At 37.8% G+C, this 25686-nt stretch overlaps 1 protein-coding gene across 1 annotated transcript in view; it reads left to right on the forward strand.

The window, feature by feature from the left end:
• The window catches only part of RAD23B (RAD23 homolog B, nucleotide excision repair protein), a 35548-nt gene extending 13538 nt beyond the window's left edge, over positions 1–22010 (forward strand). Inside the window, exons 3-10 of the mRNA XM_062513233.1 lie at positions 1608–1687; positions 3935–4182; positions 7205–7260; positions 10944–11071; positions 15393–15516; positions 16447–16574; positions 17025–17201; positions 19017–22010. Coding sequence (XP_062369217.1) covers positions 1608–1687; positions 3935–4182; positions 7205–7260; positions 10944–11071; positions 15393–15516; positions 16447–16574; positions 17025–17201; positions 19017–19130 — 1055 coding nt within the window. The 3' untranslated portion in view covers positions 19131–22010. The remainder of the gene's footprint in view (positions 1–1607; positions 1688–3934; positions 4183–7204; positions 7261–10943; positions 11072–15392; positions 15517–16446; positions 16575–17024; positions 17202–19016) is intronic.
• The last annotated feature ends 3676 nt before the right edge of the window (positions 22011–25686 follow it).

Consider the following 25686-nt stretch of genomic DNA (forward strand, 5'->3'; position numbering starts at 1 on the left):
AATGAATGTCAAGAGCATGAAGGCTAAAGTCTCATGCATGACCAAGAAATATGAACCAGGCAGAAAGCTTTGTACAATGTGTGTAACTGCATGGCACTCTTTAATATTGTGTTTCTGTGATTGCAAAAATCAAAGATTGCATAAGATTCTGTGACATGACTTGAGTGTTTTCTGAAGCCAGAATGTATCTGCAGTATTGAATAATCCTCAAAAGCAGAAGGAAATATAGGAAATAAGATTCAGAATGTAGTATTATCCAAAGATGGATTATCTTTTTTTTTTCTTTTTCTTGGACAAGAGATACAATGGTATATTGAAGACATTTTTACTTTTATTAAAATGAGCTATAGAATTCTTGTAGTTTGGTAAAGCAAAGTGATACCCCCAGCTGACTTTGATTAGACAGGCAATGTCAATGCATTGTGTTGACATCTGCATTAGGGTGAAGTCTAGAAACCCTGATAGTGGTGTGTTCTGAGAATACAGGATGTCTGTATATATACTTTAATAAAGTATATATATTGCATTCATATTCATTAAGGCCCTCCCTGAAGTGCCTGTAAAAATTGTGAGTAAACCCACGTGGATTCTGAGTCAGATGCTACAGGTATTGCTATTACTGCACTACATGTAATACTCCCTTAAACTTCTGACCTGCAAGACTGGTGGAACCAGTCTTTTGTGTTCTCAGTGCTATGAAGTGTATGTGTTACTTGATTTCCTTGCAATCATCAGGAGAGGGATGTGTCCTTCTAGCTGCAGTCCACTAGAGAGGTTGTGAAATGGAAGCAGTCTGTAGCACATCTTCAGAAAATTAATCTGTTTAAATTGTATAATAGTCCCTGAAAATTCTGTAGTAGAAATCAGTGCTGTAAAACTCATTGAAATATAGACTTGATTTTCTGATTTCTGGTGCTTACCTCTATGTCAGCCTATTCTAAAAAAAGGCAAAAAAGTATGTGACTTATTGTGTTCCTAAGTTCTTGTAGAAGTGATGCAAATCTATTTTGTCACAGTACCACTTCTGATTATGAAACATCAAAATCTGTAGTATAGCAAATGTTGCTGGGTTTGCCTGATAGCTTTTTTCATCCATCCTTTCACTTTCAAGGTGGCAAGTCAGTGAATGGTTCTAGCTTTTTCTAATGTTTTAGCCTTGCGAATTGTTGAAGTGGCAAGGTCACACACTTGTTACTGTAGGTAATGCTCTTATTTGAAGAATAAATGGAAGATATGTAGGAAGGTATTTACCTTACTGTGTTAGCAGACATGAGTTACTTGGTTAAGCTTCTTGTGTGTTAAACGCCTTTCCTCTGTATTACATGTATTTTTAAGTATCCAGTGAATCTTTCCAGATTTAATAATTTTGTTTTAAATGGTTTTAAAGCATTTTCAACACTTAGGGCATCAGCCTTTAATCTGTCCGCTACTCTGTACATCATATGAGGAAAATTGTAGCTCTATTGCCAAAGCTTAATGACCAAACTGCTTTTTGTTGGGTTGTTTAACATCTATAAATCTGCATAAAACATGTTTTCATGAGGAAATCCCAAGATCACCTATTGATTTGCTAAACAACTTCTTAATTTCTGCCTGTTTAATTCCAGGTAAAATCCTTAATGATGAAACTGCTCTCAAAGAATACAAGATAGATGAGAAGAACTTTGTGGTGGTTATGGTGACAAAAGTGAGTAATTATTCCTTTTGAATAGGAAGCTTCATTAATTTAATTCTATTTTTTTTCTTGTGATGAGCAATTGTATATGCCCACCCTTAAAATCAGTGGAACTTCATCATAAGCAAGTTCACGTCAACAGTAAAAAGCTTATGTGAATAGATAGAAAATATTGCTTCACAGTCTTGTTTTTCTTAGGCTGATTTTTGCTGCTGCTCTGTGCTGAATGTTTGTAGCAAAAAAAAAAAGAAAAATTGCTAATGGCTGATTTTACTGTTTGTTCTTTCTTGTCTCTCTGTTTTTTTTCCCCCTTTTATTATTAAAAGGATGAAGACAACCTAGGCAGTTTTTTATTAAATCCTCTGTATGGAACTCTTCCAGTCTTGCCATGTTGCTTTTCATAGTTCATGGTTTTTTCTTCTGTCAAGCTCAACAGCATAAACCAGTAGAGACAGGATACATCTGGCAGTAAACAAACCTGTGGGTTTTGAAAGACTGCGAGTGCAATTTATAGGGAATGACTGTGACACGTGTTTGAAGTATTTCTTCTCTGAACCACTTGTCAGGCTGCTTCCAGGAATCAAGCCACTGATGTTCCAGGCATTCCAGACCATTGCAATCTGAATAAAACTGGCTTCATCTGTGTTTTGGAATATGAAATTAATTTTGAAGCTAGAGTTCCTCCTCCTGACAAAGAAAGCATATTCTGTTGCCTTTTATTTCTATTTGGCAATATTAAACATAATTAAACATGTGGGCTTGTTAAAGATAACTGTTGTTGCTGTCTTCCTGAATGAACAGCTTTCTAGTCTGTGGTTTGCCACAGAGGCATTTATCAGTACAAGAGAACAGATGCAGATGAGATTGCATAGTCCAGTTTTTCATTTTCTTGAGAGAAGACGACTCCAGGGAAGTTATGTGATTGCCACTCCTGAAAGTGTTCAAGAAGTGTGTGACTGTGGCACTTAGGGACGCTGTTTAGTGGTGGGTCTGGCAGAGCTGGGTTAGATTCAGTCATTTTAGAGGTCTCCTCAACAATTCTATGATTCTAAATACAGATCTCCATGAAGAACTGCTAAATTCCATATATTCTGATAATAAAGGACCTGTAGTTTGGGCATTTCTTCAGTCTTAGAATCTTTTTTGCTAGTCTCGGAGCTCAATTGCCCTTTCCTGATTCTGTTGGGGGTAAGACATGCCCAATCATGTAGACAGAGACTGCTAACTTTGATGCTCAGGTGTTGTTGCATTAAGGGCTTAGGAATCCAGCAGAAAATACCCCCCCTTGCATTCCGCCTGTGTCAATGTTTTTCTTTGAGTGTTGATTAAAATGTTGTTTGCTGTGCCCATCATGTTGGAAGCTACTCATTATTAATCTTACCTCTCCTTGAAGACAAAAGGAGGAAGTAAATGTTTTCTTCTTCAAGCAGGCAATGTCTGAAAATGGTGCACCTTGAATAAGTAGTTTTGTTAAAGTTCAGCTATTTCTCTTGGAAAGGCAAAGATTTGGGTCAGCTTTGTCAGTCCTTGGAGCTATTTCTGTATAATGAGATTAATACTGCACCCAAGAGAAATTCAAGTTTCTGTTAGAAATGTGATTTCACAATTGCATACAATTCACTCTAAATATTCTGTTGTAAATTTGATAGTCCTTCATTCTGCTGTATCCTTGGTGCTTACTTCAGAACTGAAGTATTTAAGATGTTATTGTGGTGCTCTGAATGCAGAGATTGCATACCTAAAACATGTAGCAGGTGAAGTTTAATTTTTTTTCACATCTTGTTTTCCAGCAAACAACATTCATAATGAAATGTGATTTCTGTCTCAATCACTTTTTTTCCAGGTCTGAGTGGTGAGAAAAGCTTATGCTTGTTCTGCAGATGCTTTTTTGGCAGCTCACTTGGTTTCTTCTGGAAAATGTGCTTTTGTAAAACACAGGATTGTTTTCACAGAATATTTTGGTCTATTTATTGTTTTAGAATATGGTGGTCTGTAAATATTTAGATCTTGGCATTTCACTTTATCCTCAGAGTGTGAGCTCTCAGGTGTGTAAGTACTTCAGTGACGCTCTCAGTTGCTTGTTTAAACACAATGAAGAGCGTTAGAGATTTAATGTCTTGCAATGTTTTAATGTTGTGCTCGATGTTGGGGCAGCAATATCAAACACAAATGGTCTTAACAGAATTTAGTGGGTTTCCTGTAGAGAGCCATGGATTTATGGGCTTTGTTCTGTGCCTGAACTCTGTTGTCTTCCTGTAGCCCAAAGCAGCAGCTGGAGCAACTCAGCCGTCAAATGCCACTTCCACTGTTGGCTCAACAACTGCAGCTCCCACAGCAGTTGCTGCACCAATCCCGGTTCCTGCCCCTGTGCCAGCTCCTGTCCCTCCACCACCAGCACCAGATGCAGTAGCTTGTGAACCTATGCTTTTGAGTGCTCCAAAAGAGGAGAAGCCAGAAGAAAAACCACCTGAGGCACCAGCTGCTGTCAGTCCATCATCGATTGACAGGTATGAGTAAGCCTCCAAAAATGGGCTCCCTTTTCTGTTGCTTCCTGTTTTGATTTTTGAGTCTCACCATTCTATGTAGTTTTTCTTGTTTCTTAACTGTAATTTCAGTCTCTGACTCAAGTAAACATTACTGATTGTAAGAAGCACCTCTCCTTGTTTATTCCTTCTTCTGTGGGAAGTGTGGTCTTGGGAACCAGCCTGTGGAGTGGAGAGTTAAATGACACAAGACTTGTTAGGTATTTCAGAGTTGCTATCCTGCAAGTTTCTTTTCAGGCTGAGGATATTCACCTGCAGTGGGGATGTACTGCTCACAAAGCTCTTGAAGTCTTAAGAGGAATGTGTCCTGTCCTGCTCATAACCCTTTGATTGTGCTTTGGATCATGTTGGTCAGATTCAAACCATAAATTCCTTATTACTATGTCAGTCCCTTAATATCTGGAAAGAGCTTTTTCTTCCAAAATGTAGGATATGGTATTGTTCTTAATCGTGTAATGCCTTAAAGTTGCAAGGTTGGCTTTTTTTCTGAATGTTCCTCAGCTGATTTGCATGTAATTGAGGGACCTGGCAAAACTTCTCACCTCAGTTTTCTACAGCTGAGAAAAATCGGTTGGAAGTTAGAGGTTTCATCCCTCATCCCTGTTGTGTGCTGTTGCCTTTTTTTGCTTAAGTTGCTTAAGTACTGCATGGGATTAAAATGTTGTTAAGTGGAATTTAATGGCCCCTGAAGTGCTGCAGAACATCAAATCTTCATTTTTCATACTCTGGGTTTTAATTATTTGTATGTTATTTCTGGGAGTAGTGGTGCACAAGACAGTATTTTTTAAGTGATTGTATTTAAACACCATCGAATACTGATTTGATGATAATGAAGCAAAACTTGCAATTGCCTAATGTGTTGAAAAACTCATCACAAATTTCTTGCACTAAATACACAAATTGATGATTTAATTTTGTAATTCTGAGAAATTAGTATCTCTTGGAAATGGAATGCAAATGAAGTTTCATTTATCATTCAAATTAATCTAGTAGTTAAAAAGTACTAATGAGTGGGTTTTTTCTTTTTTTTTCCCTGCTCAGTTTGTCCAGTAGGTTCAAAGATCAGTCTTCCATGCTGAAATAGTATTTTCATATTTTTCATGTACAGATTGCAGTTTTGTAAAGCTGAAGTAAGGGAGCCTCAGTGTATGCACTTAACAGGGAGAAACAAAATAATTTAACATATACATTAATTTAATGTATACATTATGGCCTGCCTTGATTTCAGTGAGTACTCTTTACTTCTGATTTGCTTTAGAAGTTAAATTACTAAGGCAAGATTTATTGACCCAAGGCTGGGCCAGCTGGTGTCCTGCTTGCCTTTGATCTTTTTTTGGTTGTAAATCTTAACTACTGACAGATACTAATGAAGTATTCTTGTTGGAACAAATTATTTCTTGCACAGATCTTACAGACATATCTGAAAACATTCTGATCAGTCTGGTGATCTTTCACTTGCTGGTAGGAGTTGCCAACTCTGGTAGCCTGATAAGTGTGAGGCTCCTGCAGCTCCATGTTCTCAAGTCTGTCACGTTATCAAGACTGAATATGTATTCCCAAAATATACACACAATATGTATATACCCATAAATATATGTCTCACTGCTTAGGTCAGCTCAGGCAGGGAAAATTCCAGCACTCCTGCAAGATACATCAGCCACATCTTGTTCCTCTCTGGCTATTTAGGGCAAAGCCCACTACTGCAACATGAATATGTACAAAACACAAATGAAAAATAAGAATTTCTGTTTTGATAGCTGGCCCCTTAGAGTTTGCCAATTATTTGGTACAAGGGCATGGGGACTGCCTGAGCCTTGCAACTCTGTTCCAGGCCCTGATACTCAGATTCCCAATGCCTGTCCATGAACACAAATACACAGAGGGCTCACCCAGGAACTGGCTGCAGTCCTTGTCTTTCAGACTTGCACAGTGTCTGACCTCAGCAGTTGTTGGTTACACAGGTGTCTGGATCTCCCTAACTCACAATTCCCTGTCCCTGTGAACACTTGGAATTCTACATACACACATGCGTGTAGAATTGAGACACACACGCCCTGCATTATGAAACATTTTTAGAAGTAGAATTTAATAAAACAACAGGATGGATGGGTGCATAGCATGGCCAAGCAAGTGTTTCTTATGTATGACTGGCCCTTTTTCTCCTCTTTTCACCCTCTTGACCTGTGCTTTTCTTTTGCATGGTGCCTTAAGCTTTCCTTTCCCTGCCTTTGGTTCTTCCTCTAGATTTTCCCCCCAACACTTTTTCCTGGCAACCCACAGTGAGTTGCACCACCTGTAGGCTGTCCTTGGAGGAGTCCTGTTGGCCCACCCTGGGTGTCACCCTGAGACCAAGAGGCTGATGCTTTAATATTGCAGCCCTGGGAATGGGGCACTCTTGGCTGTGGCTGATTAAAACTGGTATTCCTCTGCCTGGTGCTGTCCCTCTGTGTTCCTTGCTGTTCATGAATGTGAGCCTTTAATCCTATAATTTAACAACTTTGATAACTTGAGATGGAGTAATTGCAAATTTTAGTAGTTTATATTCCTGGGAAAGTAGTATACTGAGATTTTAATAAGTGCTTACCACTGACCTCCTTGGGTCCTCATTGAGGTCAAACTGGTGACTGTGGGGTAGCAGTTAGTGAGACTGCTGTGTGCTTTTGAAAATCCACCTTGTTCTCCCACCCTCTAAAGCATTCAAGCAAGCAGATGGCTAATCCCTGAGCAGATGGGCAAGAGCCAAACTTCTGGGGGGTAGCAGGGGAAGGTTGGCGTTGTTTTAAAAATGCTAGCATTGTAAGTTTGTGAAATCTATTCTTACTATAGGAGGACCAAAAGAGAGCTCTTTGGAAAGCTTTGTTGGCTTTTTAGAAACAAAAGGGGCTATTAGAGTTACAGCTGCTGCTGCTTTTTTTTTTCTTTTTTTTTTAAATAGGAAGTTTTCCAAAGTTTTGTAATTACCATTGCACTTGTCTTCATCTTACAGTACAACAGGTGATACATCTCGATCAAATCTTTTTGAGGATGCTATAAGTGCACTTGGTAAGTGGAGAGTTTTTTAATGTAGACATTATTTTGGTGCAGCAGAAACATGACAGATTATCAGATGTTGACATTTTCTTCTATATCTGTCATTGTTACAGTTATAATCATAGTACTCTTCTCTATGACCTGAAACTGATATCTTGGAAGCAGCTTCAAGAACTACTTTACTGAAGAATATTTCCCTTTGTATATTTTTATTGTGTAAAAGGAAGATCCTTGCACTTCTGCTTTTTTCCCCATTTGCTTTAATTTCTCTTCTAACTATTCACTTTGAAGTAGCTTGAATAGAAGAGTAAATTTAAATATGTGTGTGCTTTTCACTTTTGCCCCCCAGAGTGCAGAGCTGATAAAATGGCTGCCTTTATTATTCACTTGTTCCAGCTTTGAAAGTACTTTGCTTTTTGACACAATGAGATTAGATAAATTCACCAGATCTGCTGATCTGTCTGGCCTGAGAAATTAATGCCTCCATGTATTTGAGTCAATTTACTTCTATTTTGACAGTTTAAATAATCTGTTTCTCATTGGAATAGACAAAATAAAGACAATAGGAAGGTCTGCCCCTCATTTATGCTGGTTTGGGTAGTCAGGAAATTATTAGACAAACCCACAACTCCTTATACCTACCGAAATTTTTGGATTGTTTTCAAGTGTAACAAACCCAGGCACAGAAATGAGTAGGAGATGGGGTTTTTATTCTGTCTTTTGCCTTTAAATATGAAGGTGCAATTTGGTACAAAGACTTAAACCAAGTAAAGAGTTTTATTTAAATTTTGGTGTGGATATATTGGAGACAGGTGATGTGATTAGACAGCCCAGGGTGATTTAGAAGCAACAGTAACATTTTACATGAATTAGTGGTAGCCACTAGATTGCTGCTACCAAAGGTGCTTCCTTAACCATTCAAAATATCTTAGTGGCCAAGATGAGGTCATCGCCAACACTTGTGTGTGTTAACAGTGTTGATCAGCAAGTTAAATGAAACTGGTAGTCTTGATTAAAATCTCTTCAAAATTGGGAAAAAAAAAACCCAAAATATTTCAAGAGCATCTGCTCATGATCCATTTTATAAGGGAGTTCCTTGGTTGGTGTCTGATGGAGTAAACCCATGTGTCCCTAATGTGTTTGGAAATAAGAGGCATTTAGTGTGATTTTTCTGGGTAAGCATGCTGCAGGTGCTGTCAGGCAAAAAATTTTCAAGGGCAATGGGTGTGAACTCTGTGGTTCTTTTTCTTTAGAAACTGTCCTAGAGAATTTGCTTGTACAAATGCATGGAGTATGTTTTCACATCTTAAGTTGGATCCCACATGTATTCTAACTGTGGCTTCTTGACTACATTGTCTAAAATTAATTGACTTGGCTTTAAAAACAGGGTTTATATGATTTGCTGTTTTCAGTTAAATGCTGAAAAGTGATGTGGCTTTGTGTGCTAAGTAAAAATCTGCATGTCTTGCAGTCCTTGTGCGACTGCATCTTTCACAGGAGCAGCCTGAGATTTCTTTTGGGCATAGGATCAGAATTGTTGTGGGGAGTGTGATGAACTGGATTTGAGAGTTAATCCAGCTTTAAAATGTTACCTGAAATGCAAAAACAAAGAGCAGAATCAATTCAGCATTGACTTCAAACATTTCCACTAGCACTAGGGACAGATGGGGTTGGCTCTGTATCATGACATTGTTGGTGTGCAACTTCTGAATTATTAATTTTGATCTTGCTGTTGCACAACTTGTGAAGTGGGCTGTATGGGGTACAAGCACCTACATTTTTAGTAATTCTGTTTTCCTCCTTTGTCTTTTAACTATGCCTTGGGTAGCAGCCTGTGTGGAGCAAGCCAACCTTTTTTGCATCTTTTTCCTGTATTAAATCTCTCATATTGTTCTAGTCTCTACCTTGCTTATACTGAAAAAGCAATACAGAAGCGTTCAAGTAATAACTCATTACATCAACAGGTGTTCTGTCTGTTTGGTTAGTTTTTTAGGAGTAGTAAGGGCAGTGCTGTGTAAAAATGTGAGCAGAAGTAACAAAATCATTGTGTTGGGACAATTATTGGTTTGGCTTTTTTGCTTCCCTGAAGATATGTGTAAAGTATGTATCTTTAGAGCAAAGTTTAGGTGATTTTTTTTTTTTATTTTACATCGGAAAAAATGCAGGTGGATGTGAAATGAAGGATCTTGTAATTCTGTTTGAAGACATGAAAAGTTTACCATTGCTTAAACTCAGGTTGGCACTGTTACTTTGTAACCCAAGTAATAAATACTCAAATTAGTCAAGGCTTTTAAATCCTTTATTTATGGATAATGCACAAGTACCCTTGGGCTAGGGTTGTTTTATTGTTTGTTTTTTGTACTGCCCAAAGTCATAGACCCACAGATTATTTAAGAAGCACGTGTTAAGAAACAGGCATAGGGGTTTTATTGATGTTGGCTTTAGTTAAACACCTTCTCCCTAAGGGAATATAACATCATGTTTTCTTTGGTTCTTTTAACTATGACTTACTTGCCTTAGCAGAGTAGCTCTTGTATTTGCTTCCTCTGGGGGTTTTTAAAATATTATTAATCATTTGTTTTTTATGACAACTGTTAATTATTTAGCTTTCCTGTCTTTCCTGCAACTTGCTGGTTGCAGAGTCAGTCAGTAGTAGGATTTCACTGAGAGGAGTAATACCTTTATCCAAGAAAGGAGATGATATTTTAATGCCTGGGTTTGTTTGTATTTTTTCCCCCAGGAAGATAACCTTGATGATTTGTCCAATTACAATGTAAAATAGTTACCTTTTTTAAATTGTTATACTTGCTGTGTGCTTTTGAGGCAGGAAAATGAAACTGATTATATGAAAAGAGATAATAATCTTCCTTACAGTGACATTAGTGTAGTGAAAGTTGCCCTTAAATTGCTCCATATATAGTGTGTGTACCTTTTGTCTCGATTGCTGCAGGTGTGGGACAGTTTTCATCTATTGTTGCTGTAAGAGATGGGGGATTTGATGTGATGGATGTCTAGTCAAATGTTAAATTGAATGAGATAAGAATTAAATGAAATAACTTGGTTTTCTGAACCCCCACTGACATCTTGAGTGACCTTCCTAGATCCAACTTTTAGGTCTTCTGCATTATTTGAGTTGGTCCAAGTTAAGTTGATTATATTACTTTGATCATCATCACCAGCACATAGCAATATATAGCAATATATTGATCATCACTAATTGTAACTTATCTAACAACAGCATAATATAAAGTCTTTATTTGGAAAATCCTCAATGGCTAATGACTTGGCAGGCAGATTTCAAATTAATACATTTCCAAATGTAAGCTGCAGGACACTTCTCTTGATTGCATCAGGAATTAAATATTAGCTGTGAGGAGGATGCTCTTGACCTTAAATGAAAACTTGGAGAGAACATTATTTCAGTTACAAGTACACAAGTATTACAAGTACTGCTTTTGTCAGTTGAAGTTTAAATTTTCTTCATTACGCTCCACTATTTCCAGTCAAATTCATAATGAAACCACTGAATATATTTGGAATTAAAGCCACAGAACCCCATAATGTTTAATTTGGAGTACTCTTTTCAATGAACAACTGAAATCCAGGTAAAAATTACACTTAATGCATTGAAACTTTTGTGTGTATGTGATTGTTTTCATTTTATTCCCTTAAAATGGTGGTCCTGTGACTTCTAGTGACTGGTCAGTCCTATGAGAACATGGTGACTGAGATAATGTCCATGGGCTACGAGCGGGAGCAGGTGATTGCAGCACTGAGGGCCAGCTTCAACAATCCTGACAGAGCAGTGGAATACCTTCTGATGGTGAGCACTTACCTTACCTGCACCTTGTTTTTTGAGTTTCTGTTTTCCACATGGTATCTTTCACTTTTGATTTTGGTGTTATTTTGAATGCTACTCAGTCACTGGGAGTGGCATTTGCCATCTGGAAAGATAAGACTGCAATTTTGACAGACATGGTGTGATATTGAAAACACTGAAGTCATCCCTAACCACCTCTGCCACTTCTTTGCTTTTATTTTTTGTTGATTGATTTGGGTATGTCTGTAAAGTATATCCAGTTGCAGTGATAGCTTTAACTGCCAATGGCAGTTGGCTCGGTGGTTGTGTCACCTCTTAGTGACAGCATTAGTTGATTAATTGTACTTTCCTATCTGTATCATCACGATTCCTTGTGTTCCAGTTCACTGTTTTTGCTAATAATGCACAGTGTTCTTAATTTAGCTTCCAAACAGAAAGGTTTGGGATATTTTTTTAACTGTGCTGAATTTAACTTCATTTTTCATTTCAGTGGTGTTTTAGATCAGAAACAATTTTCATTTGATAAATAAAGCTTGAAGGTTTAAATTCATTTCACTAGCATGAGAGGAAATAAGAGTAATTTCACTTTAATGAAAACCCTGTGAGTTGTTTTAGGGAGTTTTTGGATTATTTCTTGTTGCATACCTTAATCTGACAGGTGAATTGTAGCCACCATAGAATCTGTGTTTTGTTGTTTAATCAGTATTTCCAGTACATTTAATTTTCACTCTGGCATACAGTTTTTCCCCCGATGAGGCTTTTTCTTTTAGCAGATCTGAACTTTATTAAAATCTGGCAACCAGATATCTTGACCTAATCATTGCAAAGTACATATGGATTGAATTTCTGATTGATTGATTGATAAAAAATCTGGCATATTTACCCTCCAGTTATAAAACTTTAATTTTTTTAATGAAGTTTTCCTTCAGTAGTTACAACTACAAGTCCCTGGCATGCTTCCTACTTACATTAATGTTCCCAAGACTTTGTAATCTTCAGATTTTAAACTGACAACAAATATTTGGAGTATAAGAATGTGGAAAAATTAAATTCCCAACTAGCATTAGGCCAAGCAATGGTGAATGCAATAGCTCCCAATTCTATGTCATAAGTCTGCAAGTTCAAACATTTGTTTTTCATGTTGTAAAAATGTTGGGTTTACTGTTCATCTAGTCTGTAAATATACCATGAATTCAGTGCCTCCCCTAAGTGTTGGGCCTGCTGTGTGTGTGGTACTCCTATGCAATGTGCAATTCTTGTGCACTCAGTTTCTGGCATTTCACCCCTCTAGTTTATTTCTGTTCAGGAGCTCCAGAATAGAGATAGAATATCCCTGTGATGGAACTACATGTCATGTCTTCCAAATACATTGACTGCTATGAGAAAATATCTTCTAATCTTTCAGTACCTCCTGTATATAAAATGGGCTCCCTCCGTTATATAAGATGTGCCTTTATGTTTCATGTTATCCTTCACTGGAAATACCTTTTCTTTTTTCTTCCTCCTGCTGGAAAAGGGAGTAGGGAGGAATGGACTTGCTCTTGGAGACCATGTTAGATGGCAGACTTTTTGCTGTCCTCGTAGAAGAATCCTTTTGCTGTAAATGGTCTCTATAACTGTTCTGCGTCTGCTGGGATCTGAGGATGTTCTTTACTGTCCTACTGAATCAAAAAACCATTCTTTTTGGTTACTATTGATCTGATCTGCTGATTACACTGTTCTTTGACCCTCTCTCTATGTTACTTGCCTGCAAACTATTAACAACACTATCTTTTATATAATCTGCAGAGTAGGATTAATGCATTGAGATCTGTAAGTGTAACAACACTGTCCAGGTTGAAAGAACCTGGGTACAGTAAGAGTGAGGTGTTGGAAAGGACTTGAACAGCTGTGCTTTAATTACAGTTTATCAGTTCAGCCCTTATGATTCTACTTGTCCATAGCTCTGTTGACAAACTCTTCAGTTTTCATGGCTTGATCACTGAGGATTATAGATGTAACCTTGTGTCTGTGACCTGTGGTTGTAAGAAGGAGTTGTAAAAGATGATTTTTATTTTTCTATGCCCCAGACTCATCTTTGGATGCATTTGCATTCAGATCTCTGTTTCAGCCAAGGATTTCCTAACCTCTAGTTAGGAAGGAGTTTTGTCATCTCTTCAGTAACCAGTCTCTTTAATTTGTATATTTTTCAGGAACATTTCTTTAGTGTGAGTATAGTCAAATACTGAACATAATTCCTAGAGAGGTGGTCAATGTCCTGTGCCTGTTAGTGTTTGAGGCATTTGGACAATGCCCTTTGCAGGTTTTAACTTTTGGTCTGCCATGAATTGGTCAGTCAGTTCCCAGTTGGAACTATTTTGTTCTCTCTTCCATCCAGAAGCTGGACCTGATGTGATTATTGCTCTGCAGAGAGCGATGTCAGCTAAAAACTGCTATACTGCTCAGTTAAACAGTAAACAATTGTTTCATCCAGTGTAAGGCAATAGTGGCCTTTTTGCTGTGTAAGCAGTGTTTGCATTCAAGTGGCTTGTGTGTGGTTTAATACCATGCTTTATTCTATATATTGTGTATCTGTGTGAACAAGGTCCATACGCCTCACTGGCATTGTCTGGTTACAGCTGTACACAGTCTGTTATTTGGAGAGTGATACTTCATGCCTGTGTTCAAGTGTTAAGATGATGTTCAAGATGATAAATAATTTCTAAGTAAATTTGTTTGAAGTAGTTTACACAGTACTTCCATTCAAGAGCAAAGTTAAAAGCTTAAACAAGCACATGTTTGTTTGATCTGGACACAGATTGCAGCGATGACGTATGCCTGTGAATGGGTGAAATCAAATAGTAATTTCATAATATTAACCAAGTTGTTACATTAGACTTGGATCGCCAGAAATTACTGATTTGATGGAAAGGGTATTTAATCAATGCTCTGTAAGCCACTGATAAGGGAGAGTTACCTCAGAATTATACCATGAATGGAGCCCTCCTCCCCCTCAGTAGAGGGAGGGATGTGTAGCAAGCTTACTGAGCCATGTGCAGGTCATGAAGCGTGACAAGGAAATTTTGTGTTTATTCCCCTGAGTGGCTTAAATGGGCACTTGATGATCAGGTGATTTATACTTTGATGTGCTTCTTTATAAACAGGTAAGGCAAAGAGCATTTCTTGGAGCACTGTCCAGTTCTCCCTTTCTGTATGTGCCCTCTATATTAGCTGTATATTTGTCCTTTTTGTTCAGGTGTAATGATGAACATACCATGTGAAGATCATGTTACAGCAGGACTTTTAATCTACATTACCTACCAGTGATTTTTATGGTAGGCGTGACAAACCTCTTCATTGTCTGGTTACCCTGTAGTTCTGTCATATTTCCACGCACCCAGTTTCTTATGTTTTTCTGATTCCCCAACACAAGGATGACCTCATTTGGGTAACATCTCTGGACTCTTCCAACAGGGTTTGTTGTAATATTCTTTGTGTCTCTCCCATGAGTAAGTTTCCAGGCTTTAGAGAGGTTGGTTGAAAGGACAGACTTGGTGCAGGATTCAGTGACAGTGAGGAAGGGTTAGGGTAGGAAGTTTGGGTAGAAAGCTTGGAGGATTTCCATGCAGGAGAAAAGTAGTAGAGTGAGGTATCATGATTGTATGACCTACATTCTAGTTTATTATAAATTGTGTTTTAGTTTTGTCCATTTCAGCCCTCTGAGCAATCAGTTCCTATATAAAGTTGCTTGCCACATAGTAAATAAACAAAAGGCAAGTTAACTTGCTTTTTTTTTTAAACAGCTAGAGCTGGGTGACGTACAAAACTTTTCACCTTTAAGATGCAGGAAACAACAGCTTTTCATTGAGGAAACAGGTCCTAAGAGCTGCATTCTTGTATGTCTTCTTAGTTCTTTGCCAGTTGTATGGAATAGTTAATCTTAGCATTTTGTACTGCAATTTGTTGCTGTAATGTCACTTGCACAACAGTGTAACATAGTGTAACAGTTTTTTCAGTTTAACTTTTTCACTCGTTTCAAATATCTTTAAACAGGATTCAAAGCAAGTATTTTTTATCAGACAAAAGGTGTTTTAAAGTGATGCAGGGCATGCTTTACTGCCTTTTTATGCAAAACACACATTTTTCCTGACAAAAAATAAAATTAATCTTTTCAGTGTTCTCTGTCAGTTATAAATGCATAACTCACAGGATCTTGACTTGTATTTGCAGTGAAAGCATTAAGTTTTGGTTTCCCCCCCCCCCCTTCATTTTGAAATCCAAATACTGCATGCAGTTAAAACATATCTTAGCATTCTGTGGGTAATGATGTGAACTATGGCTTTAGGGGATACCTGGAGATAATCAGGCTGTGACTGACCCCCCTCAACCACCAAGCACTGGTGCATCTCAGTCTTCAGCAGTGGCAGCAGCAGTAGCAACCATACCCACGACTACTAGCTCACTAGGAGGTAAGAAAGGCTGTATTTGAGAAGATGTGATAAACAATGTGCACTTAATCAATCTCTGTTTCAGTCAGTTTTAAGTTCCAGGTGCTTGTGAGCTGTTCAGAGGGAATTGGGTAAGAGCTGTTAACATGGAAATTCCAGGTGTGGCATTTTCTTGGGACAAGTGGCTTGTTTTATGTCATGGGCAAAGATTTCAAAAAATGCAGTGAACTTTCACAATTTCTTTAATTCAGTATTCTGGATTCTTAAGAGCAAGACCATGGGAGTGGGGGGGATTGTGTTGTCTCTCACTTAAACTCTGGTATTCTATGCTGTGACTGACTTGGTGCTATCCATTATGACTATATTAATATATTTACCTCACAGAAGCTGGGATATCAAGGGAGAAACCTGAAATTAAGCCATGAAGCATAGCACTGGAGAGACCTATAAATGACCTAGGACTGACTCCTCACTCAGCAGTGCAGCACTTTGACAGTGGTTGGTGCCTGTTGAAGAGAAGGGTATTTATCATTATTTATCTCCCTCTAAAAGGGAGATAGATAAATACATTAAAGGAGCATAATGAAGGGGTAGGAAAGGTCTGTCTTAGGCTGTGGTTGAAATGGTGCTCAAGACACAAGAGTCAAGACACTGGATAGATGTGTCTGATTGAGATTTAACCAGAGATGAGGCATCCAGAGAAAAGTGTTGGAGATAAGGACCAGGCTGTTGAGTCCTAAGAGAAGGCTGGATCAAAAGGAAATGCATTGTTTAACCTTACAGTTTTCTTTAAGGCTAGAGTGAGGGAGGAAATTCTTCTACTCTTCAGTAAGTGGTGTATTATCCACTTTCGTGTCCTTTTTCTATCTACAGTTACAGTGTAGGTATGCATTTTATTAAGATTCTCAGTAACTTCATAAAAACATGTTATATCACTGGTCTTTTTTTCAGGACATCCACTTGAGTTTTTACGAAATCAGCCTCAGTTCCAACAGATGAGACAAATTATCCAGCAAAATCCTTCTCTCTTGCCAGCATTGCTACAGCAGATTGGACGGGAAAACCCCCAACTACTGCAGGTGGATCTTAAAACAAGAAAATAATGCTTTTTAAATATGATTTGAGTAGTACCTTGATGTTGTCTGGGATATATGTTAATATGTATTCCCTAGTGATGTTTTGGGATATACATTATAATACATTACTAACAATTGCAACATTCTATTGCTGGCTTTTCAGCAGTTGTTGCTGCACAGAATGTACTTTCTATGACATTGGAAACATATTTGAGACTTCATAAGAGGTGTGGAGAGGGTGAGGAAGGATAACTGCAGTCGAATTCCAGTGGAATTGAAACATTAAAATTGCATTTGTTATGGTTAGATTTAACAGGTTTTTTCTGTGCACTTTTTACACATACCTTTGACTTCTTAATTCTCTGAAAACAAATGTTTTTACTTGTCTGTTTGCATGCTTAAACATCAGTTATTGAAATATATGTGTTTCTTTTACTGTCCTGTGCAACACAGCAAATAAGCCAGCACCAGGAACATTTTATTCATATGTTGAATGAGCCAGTTCTAGAGTCTCGCCAAGGTTTAAGTGGCAGTGACGATGGTGCCGGCACTGGAGGAATAGGAGATGCTGGGAATGCTCATATGAACTACATTCAAGTAACACCTCAGGAAAAAGAAGCTATAGAAAGGGTGAGCCTTTCTTCTTTGAAGTTCGTGTTGCTCTAGGGTGTTAACTCCAGTGCGTGCTTAAGACATACCTAACTTAAACTTTGTTTAGCTCAGTAGTTCTGCATTGTGCTTGGTATTTTCATACTTGGCATTTGATAGCTGTTGTAGCCTTGTTTCAAATCATATCTCTTCTTGCTTTATAGCAGTTGAGTCTAAAGTATATTAAATCAGTCTCACTGAGAAGAGGCAGAGCATTTCAAGTGATCAGAGACCATCCTGTCATAATTGATGATGGAATCGGTTTCCCTGAGGAATTATTCAGAGAGTAATTTCTCTTGTAGAAGCCTCAGCCAGTATTGTTCTAGATCATGCCATGACAGGTTTCCAGGTACAAAGATCTGGGTGCTTGAGCACTGTGTGCAAAGTATTTGGAAAGTAAGAACACTCATAGTTAAGCAGATTAATTTAAGTCATAACTTTACCCACTTATTTGTCTGTCTGTGACAGTTAATTATAGTTTTCTAAAAATACTGGTAAGCATGAAAATGTACTCTGTGGTGGTAATATTGCATTCATAAATACTGTGTAACTGACTAAATATGGATTTGCATACATGGCCTCTGAGATTTTTCTCGGAACAAATTGTAAGGATTTTGTCATACTGTGGTAGTGGTTTCGTACCCCAAAAACAATGTTTTTTCATCTGGCAAAACAAAAGTTTATGTAACGATCATTAGAAGATACCTTTTTGAATATAGGTGTCAGTTCTCTAGATCTTGAGGAAATTGGCAATTAATAAAATCAGTCTAATAGAATTATTTGTCCATGTACTTCTTTACAGGTCACTTCTCTAGTCTGTTGTATTTCTTTTTAAGGCCATTTTATGCAGTAGAGCTTTATTATCTCCACAACCTGTTCTAAAACCTAGCAGAGATCCATGTGCTTCTTTCTCTTTCCATGAAAGACAAACCTCAAAATTTAAGTGTCTTAGTATTGCAGCCAATGCCTTCATGCTGTTTGTGGGCCTGAAATAAAATCTAAGAATGGCTGGTGAGGGATAACAGAATACAGTTTTTCTCACAGTTATTTGATCTGCCCCATACATGAAATGCCTTGCAGGTGTTGTGAGGATTTTAAGAAAATCTCCAAATAGTGGAGTGTACTTGCCTTTGGCTAAAACAAGAATTCATTTGCTGAATGCCCCTAAGTGCTGGCTAAACCCTTGGCACGGTAATAAGTTCTTCTCTTCTCATGCCCTGTTGTTACTGTGTTCCAGACATTAATTAATTCCTTGACTTCTGAAAACCAGATTGCTCTCAGCTTACTTGTCTTGGCTGCAGTGTGTAGTTAATTTTTTAAGATAAACAATTGAAAATATAGCTTAGTGTGATTTGCTGGACACCCTACTAAAGATCACAGGCTTGGAACTTTTGTTCCAGGCAATTTTTTCTTAAAAGTGCTTTGGAGCTTTCTATAATTGTTTGAAATGATAATTGTTTGAAGTTGGGTTTTTTCCCTGCAGCAGTGCAATGTGCCCATTACTTCATGACAATACTCTGACTCAGGTCTATTTTAGACTAACTGTGTCACTAAAGAAGTGACAAGTTTTTTATGATGCTTCATTAGACTTAATCCAATCACTTTTTCAAGTGAGGATCCTCTTTACTAAAGGTAGAGGCAGCACTTTATTTTTTACTTGCTAAAGTCTGCATTGAGCTAGGCAGCAATGTTACTTTCAAGAAGGCAGTAATTGCTTAAGTGACATCTCAAGACACTAGACACACAAAGAAGCCTAACATGCAAAATGTACCTCCTAAATATGTTTCTTTTCTTCAGTTAAAGGCATTAGGATTTCCTGAAGGACTTGTGATACAGGCATATTTCGCTTGTGAGAAGAATGAAAACCTGGCTGCCAACTTTCTTCTACAGCAGAACTTCGACGAAGACTGAGAGAATTCTTTTTGTTTCACACCTCACACCAGTGCATTACACTAACTCTATTCACTGGATTGTCTAGGATATTCGGGCTTATATTCATAATGCTTGGTGTATGGCATATAGAGGGGGTGGGTGGAAGGGAAAACATAGGAAACAAAGCAAAGAAAGCAACAAGTTTCAAATGTCTGCTTCAAATCAGCAGATGCAGAAAATCGCACAGTGTAAAAAAAAAAAATGTACAACCAAAAAATCAGCTTCTGCAGATAATTAGTTCCTTCTATAAACTGTACGTTAGCTTTTTCTAGGTTTTCACTCTTACTGTACTAGTTCCAGAAATGTAGTGTAATGCACTGCTTCATGTTCCTTTCCACTTAGTATTCACATTTGGAAGTAGCCTGTGCTACGTAGATTTTACAGTCTGTACTTCATGGCAACACTGGATAGCAGCTTTGTGAAATCTAAAAGATCTGAGCAAATATAATTCTGAATGCCAAAATAGGGGTATTCGGGTTTTTCTCTTCAGCTGTGTTGAAGTAGTGCAAGAAACACAGTATTTTTGTCTAATGCTGAAGTAGAACAGTGTTGGCTTTTTTCTTTTTTTCCAGTGAAAACCTATTACAGTTAAAAGTGTCCTGATTATTGAGAAACACCACCCTCTCCTTTGTCCCCCTGAAATGATCTGAGAAACTATATACATACAGAAAAAATTATTATCCTGTTTACATATCTTCTCTTTGGGAAAAAAATGATAGCTATCTAATTACTGTTCTCTTAATGTTATCTTGCAGTAAAAGTTTTGAAAGCAATAGATTGCATGTTTGGTTTTGTTATATGCACTCTAGTGAATTGAATATTCTTTTTCTGCCAGCAAACAAAATGCAAGCTTCATTTTTGTCTGCTGCAATGAGACTTTATCAAATCAAATTTCACCTTCCCAACTTTGTTGAACCAGCTTTTATAGTACAGCTATAAGTGTTCTGTTGCTCTTGAGTATATTGTAGTGTTCAAGCTATTTCTGTTAAGTAAGGACTTTTGGGGATTTATTCACTTTATAAGGAAGAGAAGTTCAAAACTTGAGATATCAAGCAAACTATCAATTTATTCCAATGTAAAAAAAATTGAGACTTGAAACTTTTTTTGAAAAATAAACTCTTGTTACAGAGTTTTGAATCTTACTTCTCCATACCTACTTATCATTTCTTTTGTTTAGTCATCATAAAATGTTAACAATATTTTTTTTAATACACATTTACTTTTAGAGGTAATTTTGCCCATCATTGCAATACTAGGAATAAAGACAAATTATAAATTTAATATAAAGCTGTTCTGTGCAACATTATCTGAATGCAACATGGGGATAGTTTGATTTTTTTCTACTGTTGTAGTCCAATTACCTGGATTACAAATTTACCTCTACAGTAACCACGAAAAAATATTATTAGTGGTGCAGCACTGAACTCCTGTACAACTAATGATACTAATGATTTTGATGATTTAGTGGTACAGCTGAAAAATTATTTTCTGCTGAGTTTATCAGTGGATTAACTACTTAACTACTACTCAAGCTCAAAGTACAAGTCAAGTGTCTTGAAAAAAAGAGCTAAAAAGATTGAGACATTTGTATTTCGTTTCTTCATTGATTGGCCATAGTCTGTAAAAATATTATCTGCAGAAAACAATGAAATGTATTAAAACTTTTTTTCTATTCTTATACATCTGTGATATTTTTCCAGATAGTGTGTATTTTAATTATTCAGATTTTATTCTTTAAAAATTTCTTAGTTCTATGTCATCTAAGTGATCAGTAGCACAACCCAAATCTATCAGTAGGAAATGTGATACTGCTAAATAGGAAATAAGTATTTCATAATGTTTTCATTTTAGAGAAGTTAACGTTAATACCTGAGTCAGCTAGTAGACTTCACCTAAATAGGATTCTCAGTTTGTCTGTGAACTGGGCGAGATGGATTTTGATTTAACACTGCACGCCAAAAGGGGCTGTTTGTTATCTGTAAAAGGACCAGCTGTCAGGTACTTGAAAAACACCAAATGGATACAAGGACTTCTTGAATGTACTTTTACTACATAGCTAATACCTAACTAAGACAAAAGCTTTTAGTTTGTGGGAGTCTTCTGTACTGATCAAACTGCTATGAGAAATAACCATTCCTTCTCTAGGAGGGTGGAGAGTAAAGCAAGAATGTCTGGGTGTTTCAGTCCACTCCCTCCAATTCTGATTTTGAAATGTTTACTTATTATAAATGTATTTGAATTAAAGTCTGTTGAGCTTGTTCTTTGTAAAAAAAAAAAAAAAAAAAAAAAAGGGAAAAAAAAAGAAGCTAGTTGCTTTGTTCATTTGTAACTTTGTATGCTGAGTGATTGAGGGATTTATGGCTGCTGTGTTTGAAGCCTTACTAGTCATGCTGTTCCCGTTTTCTCCAGCAGTGAAACAGTGTTTTTGTGACTTCTGATGAACAACAGGTGTCTGACCTTACATGCTAGCAAAAACTGTTACCTGTCCAATAGCGGGATACTTGCCAGGGAGAATCATGTCTCTCTTTGTAGTAGCTGCCAAAAGGGAAGAATACATGGAATTCATGTGGTGTTGAGGAGGTGTGACCTGAGCAAGCTGCCTAGGTATGTTGTGCCTCGTTTTCTACCAAGTACTACCGGGAGTTGTCTGCACAGAGTGCTTCTCAGCTTCTCTGCTGCACATCTCTTAGGGATTTGGGGATCAGTTTCCTCAGGGCTTTCTGAACAGTAGCTGAGAAAATAAAGTATTTCTTCCTAAGTTTTGGTACTGTAGTCCTTACCTTTGTTGTAAAACTTCTGAATATCTGCTTAGACAAAAGCTATTTATGATGCACTTTTAATTGGGATTAAAAAGTTAATCTGAAGTCATATTAATTCTGTAGTTGTCTGTTCTTAAGTCCTCTCTACAGCTGCATTTTAATGCTGTAGTTCATTTACCTCGTCCAGAGTTGCCTGATGAATCCAGCTAAAACCCAAGTAATCTGACTGATTAAATTCCCTGTTCTTACCCCACACTAAAAGAAGTTTTTAGGAATGTGTGATAATCACTCCTGAAGTCAGATTGTGACTCTGATTTTGAAGTGCTGGGTTGAACTTCACTTCAAGAACATGCATGAATGAACCAAGCAGAGACACAAAACCAAGTCCTCAAATAATGTATGCAGATCTGTTACCCATGGTTTCATTGGATATTTAATTTGGTTTTATAGAGTTTTGGAGGCAGCCACATCTTTCATTTTTTTCCTGATTTCTCTTAAATCCAGCTCTGTGCACAAAACTAACCTAGCATTTCTGCACTTGAAAATACTCTCTAGTTCAATGGAAACAGTAAGGTGGGAATGGGGTCAGTAACCATCTTTTTCAGTAATCTTTTTAGTTCTTCCCTGCCTGATTTGGGATGCTAACACACCATCCTTTGAAAACATTATTTTGACACAGCTATAACCAACCATAACTATATGGTTATGGAACCACAATTTACAAAATTTTGTACCTTCACTAAACCATCCAGAAAAACAGATTTATTCCACCTGTGATTAGAGGATGTATGGGAAAAATTTAAGTATTCAGTCACCACAGAACACATGACTGATCAGTGCTGCTGATGCCTGTATCTGTGGACTGTAGCTGATGTTGCTGACTTCTACATGTCAAGTGCCAGTTCTGTATTGATATATTTCTTCATAGAATATATGGCCTGTGGCGGGGGGGGAAGGGGGGAATGGTCATGAAACTTCTTGGTTTCTGTCAGGACTAAACTTCTTTCCTTCTGTGCAAGAGAAACAAATGTAAACACACACAGTTTAACTCCAGTTCTAGTCAAAGCATGTTTTCATGAAGACACCAGCATCTTGCATTTCCTGTCCAAACTGCAGTGAAACTAATAAAGACAAATATGTTCTCTTCAATAATGGTAGCAGTCTGGAATAATTAATAGAGGTAGAGTCTGAAGATCTTCCCTCTGCTTCATCCTTTTGCTTTGGTGTTTTCCTTTATGAGCTGTTACAAAGCATTATCTGCTGTGTGCTTCCATTTGCTAAAAGTCTGGTACTGGAAACAATCCTTAAGGTTTTGTGCTGTGTGTGCCTTAGAGACCTGGAGTGCAAAGTGTCTTTCAAAATTGGTATCTCTCTATTTTTATATGGCTCCACACATAAATGTGAATACTCTGTGGTGCTGAGGGCAAGGAGCAACATCCTTGAAATTCTTGTTGCCTGAGATAAGAGGTTTCAGATGTGATAGACAAGGGGTAACCAGATACACCAGCAGGCAGCTGTTTGCCATCCCAGGGGAAGGGTTGGTTGCTGTCCTTGTAATGTGAAGCATTTGACTTTAAATGTGCAGCAGCCAAAGATGAAAAAATAAGCCAATGTCTCACACATGACTGTGTGGCAGTATCTGTAGAACTGTTCAAAGTCTTGCCAAAGTCAGACACGTATTTTTAAATTATATCTTTGCATTAAGCTTGTTTCTTCCCACCCCAACTCCCTTGTCTTTACTCTAAATCCCTATTTTTCTTTTTTTTTCTCCCACCTTTTCATTATTGAAGAAAGAATGCCAGCTATAAATGAAGCACTACCATCTTCTGTCAGAGGATGTAAGAAAAAGGTTTCAGAATAGGAAAAGGGGCATGAAATAGTCTTCAGGGTGGGATATGAAACAGGACAATAGAAGTGATAAACACTTGTGGGAGAGATCTCTATAGGGAGGTTGAGGTGAGGAGTCTGGACCTGGAATTGGCAGGGTGTGTGAAAGGAAATGCCTGGGAGAGCTACAGCTGTGATGAAGGAACAGAATGGTGTGGCAGGGCCAAATGGGGAGTCAGAATGAGCAAACCTTTGGTGGGACTCTGGAAGTATAAATAAGAGATGGATGGAGTATTGGGTAACAGAAATAACATTTATCTCTAACGGCACTTCAAAGACAAATAAATTACTTGGGTTTTTTTAGCTTATCCAGTAGCTTTTTGTGTGGTGCTTTTGTTCTAAAACCAGGTCTGAGGGAGGTGATGAAGAGGTTACAAAATAAGCAATGGCAGTAAAAAGAAGCAAACCAGTTTGTACCTTGGCATATACCTCACAGATGTGATACAGTACTCCTGGGTAATATGACTGCACTGAGGTCCTGCTTAAAGGTGGAGAGGGAAAAAAGTAATTTGAATTTTATTTCTATGAGTCTGTGTTGCTTGAAGTGAGAGAAATGCATGCCTAAAAGCATGCATTTCATATTAACAAACATTCTTCTTGTTTCCCCTGTCTCCATGTTAAAATATCAAATTTGGCTTTGGTAAAGTGCAGGATTGTGCAGGACACTCTTGGAGCAGTGCTGCAGAGTCCATTTGGACAACTGTTACTGATGGGACTGTGCCTTTTGAACATGAATGTAATCTGTGATCTATGATTGTCCTAAAATCTGAAGTGTGACCTGTGGAAAGCTGAAAAAAAACTGGGAACGTTCAATCTTGGAAGAACAGCAGGATTAAGATGAGAAGCTACTGGAATATATTAAATATGACTGTAAGTCAAGAAAGCTGTAATTTTTCTTCAGCTGCAGTAAGAAGTTGTTGCTAAATGTGTACCTAGCTGTGTTTTTCACATTTCACAGAATTTGCAGTGACTCTCTGGTATACAAACAGAAAGGAGGCAGAATACACAAAAAGTAATTTTCTAAATCTGGTTGAAGTGTGCCTAATTTGTCTTCAAAACCTGTGTCAAATGGTCATTCCTGAACCTCGGTTTGCCATGAACAAAGGTGATTTTGCTCCCGGGAAGGGGCAGCAGGATGGAGAGCTGTTACTGCTGAAATCAACTCTTTGCTGTGGCTGCCTGTGGGAGAGGCTTGTAAATTCATCAGCTGCTCTTGGCAAGAGGGAGCCTTTGTGATCCCAGTTCAGAATTTGCTTTGCTCCAGGGTTCTTTGGACCTGTTGCTTTTCAAATTTATCAAAGTGTGGCCTTTGTCACTTGCGAGTCATGCCTGCTTAAAGGGGAGGGTAGCTGGGAGCTAAGAATGCAGGTGAGGAGAACAGGGAGGATCCCTGATGAATGGGTAAGCCAGTTTTTGGGAAGAGTCACGTTATTTAAATATTCTGATGCAAAATGTGGCTAAGAGTTGAAGCCATGCATGTAATTCACATGGTGTTCATGCTTTCAAGTGGCAGATGCAAACTGGTGCTTTTAGAGGAGAGAAGCACCTTGCTGGAAGGTAGGGTGGCAAGAAAAATAGGTTTGCCTAATGGGGCTGCTTCTAGTGCAGAATTCTGCTGTTTTTATATTTGGGTTTTGAAAGTGAAGCCACTGATGCTGCGGTTTTGTTTTCTTGCTGCACAGCTGAAGGTTGTGGTGTCTTTAGAATGCTGTGTTATTCCCTAATAAGCCTTATCCTGCCCTAATAATACATTCTGAATACATTCAGATGAAAGTGATTAGGCCTGTGCTTACATAAATAGGTGTCTCAGTGGTAAGATGTTATTTGCATGATTGTGCTTTGTAGGTGGAGAAGCTGCAAGCCTGTCATCAAATTACTCGTTCCAGCTG

The sequence above is a fragment of the Cinclus cinclus genome, chromosome Z (assembly GCF_963662255.1).
Source record: "Cinclus cinclus chromosome Z, bCinCin1.1, whole genome shotgun sequence".
In the NCBI taxonomy this organism is placed as follows: Eukaryota; Metazoa; Chordata; class Aves; order Passeriformes; family Cinclidae; genus Cinclus; species Cinclus cinclus.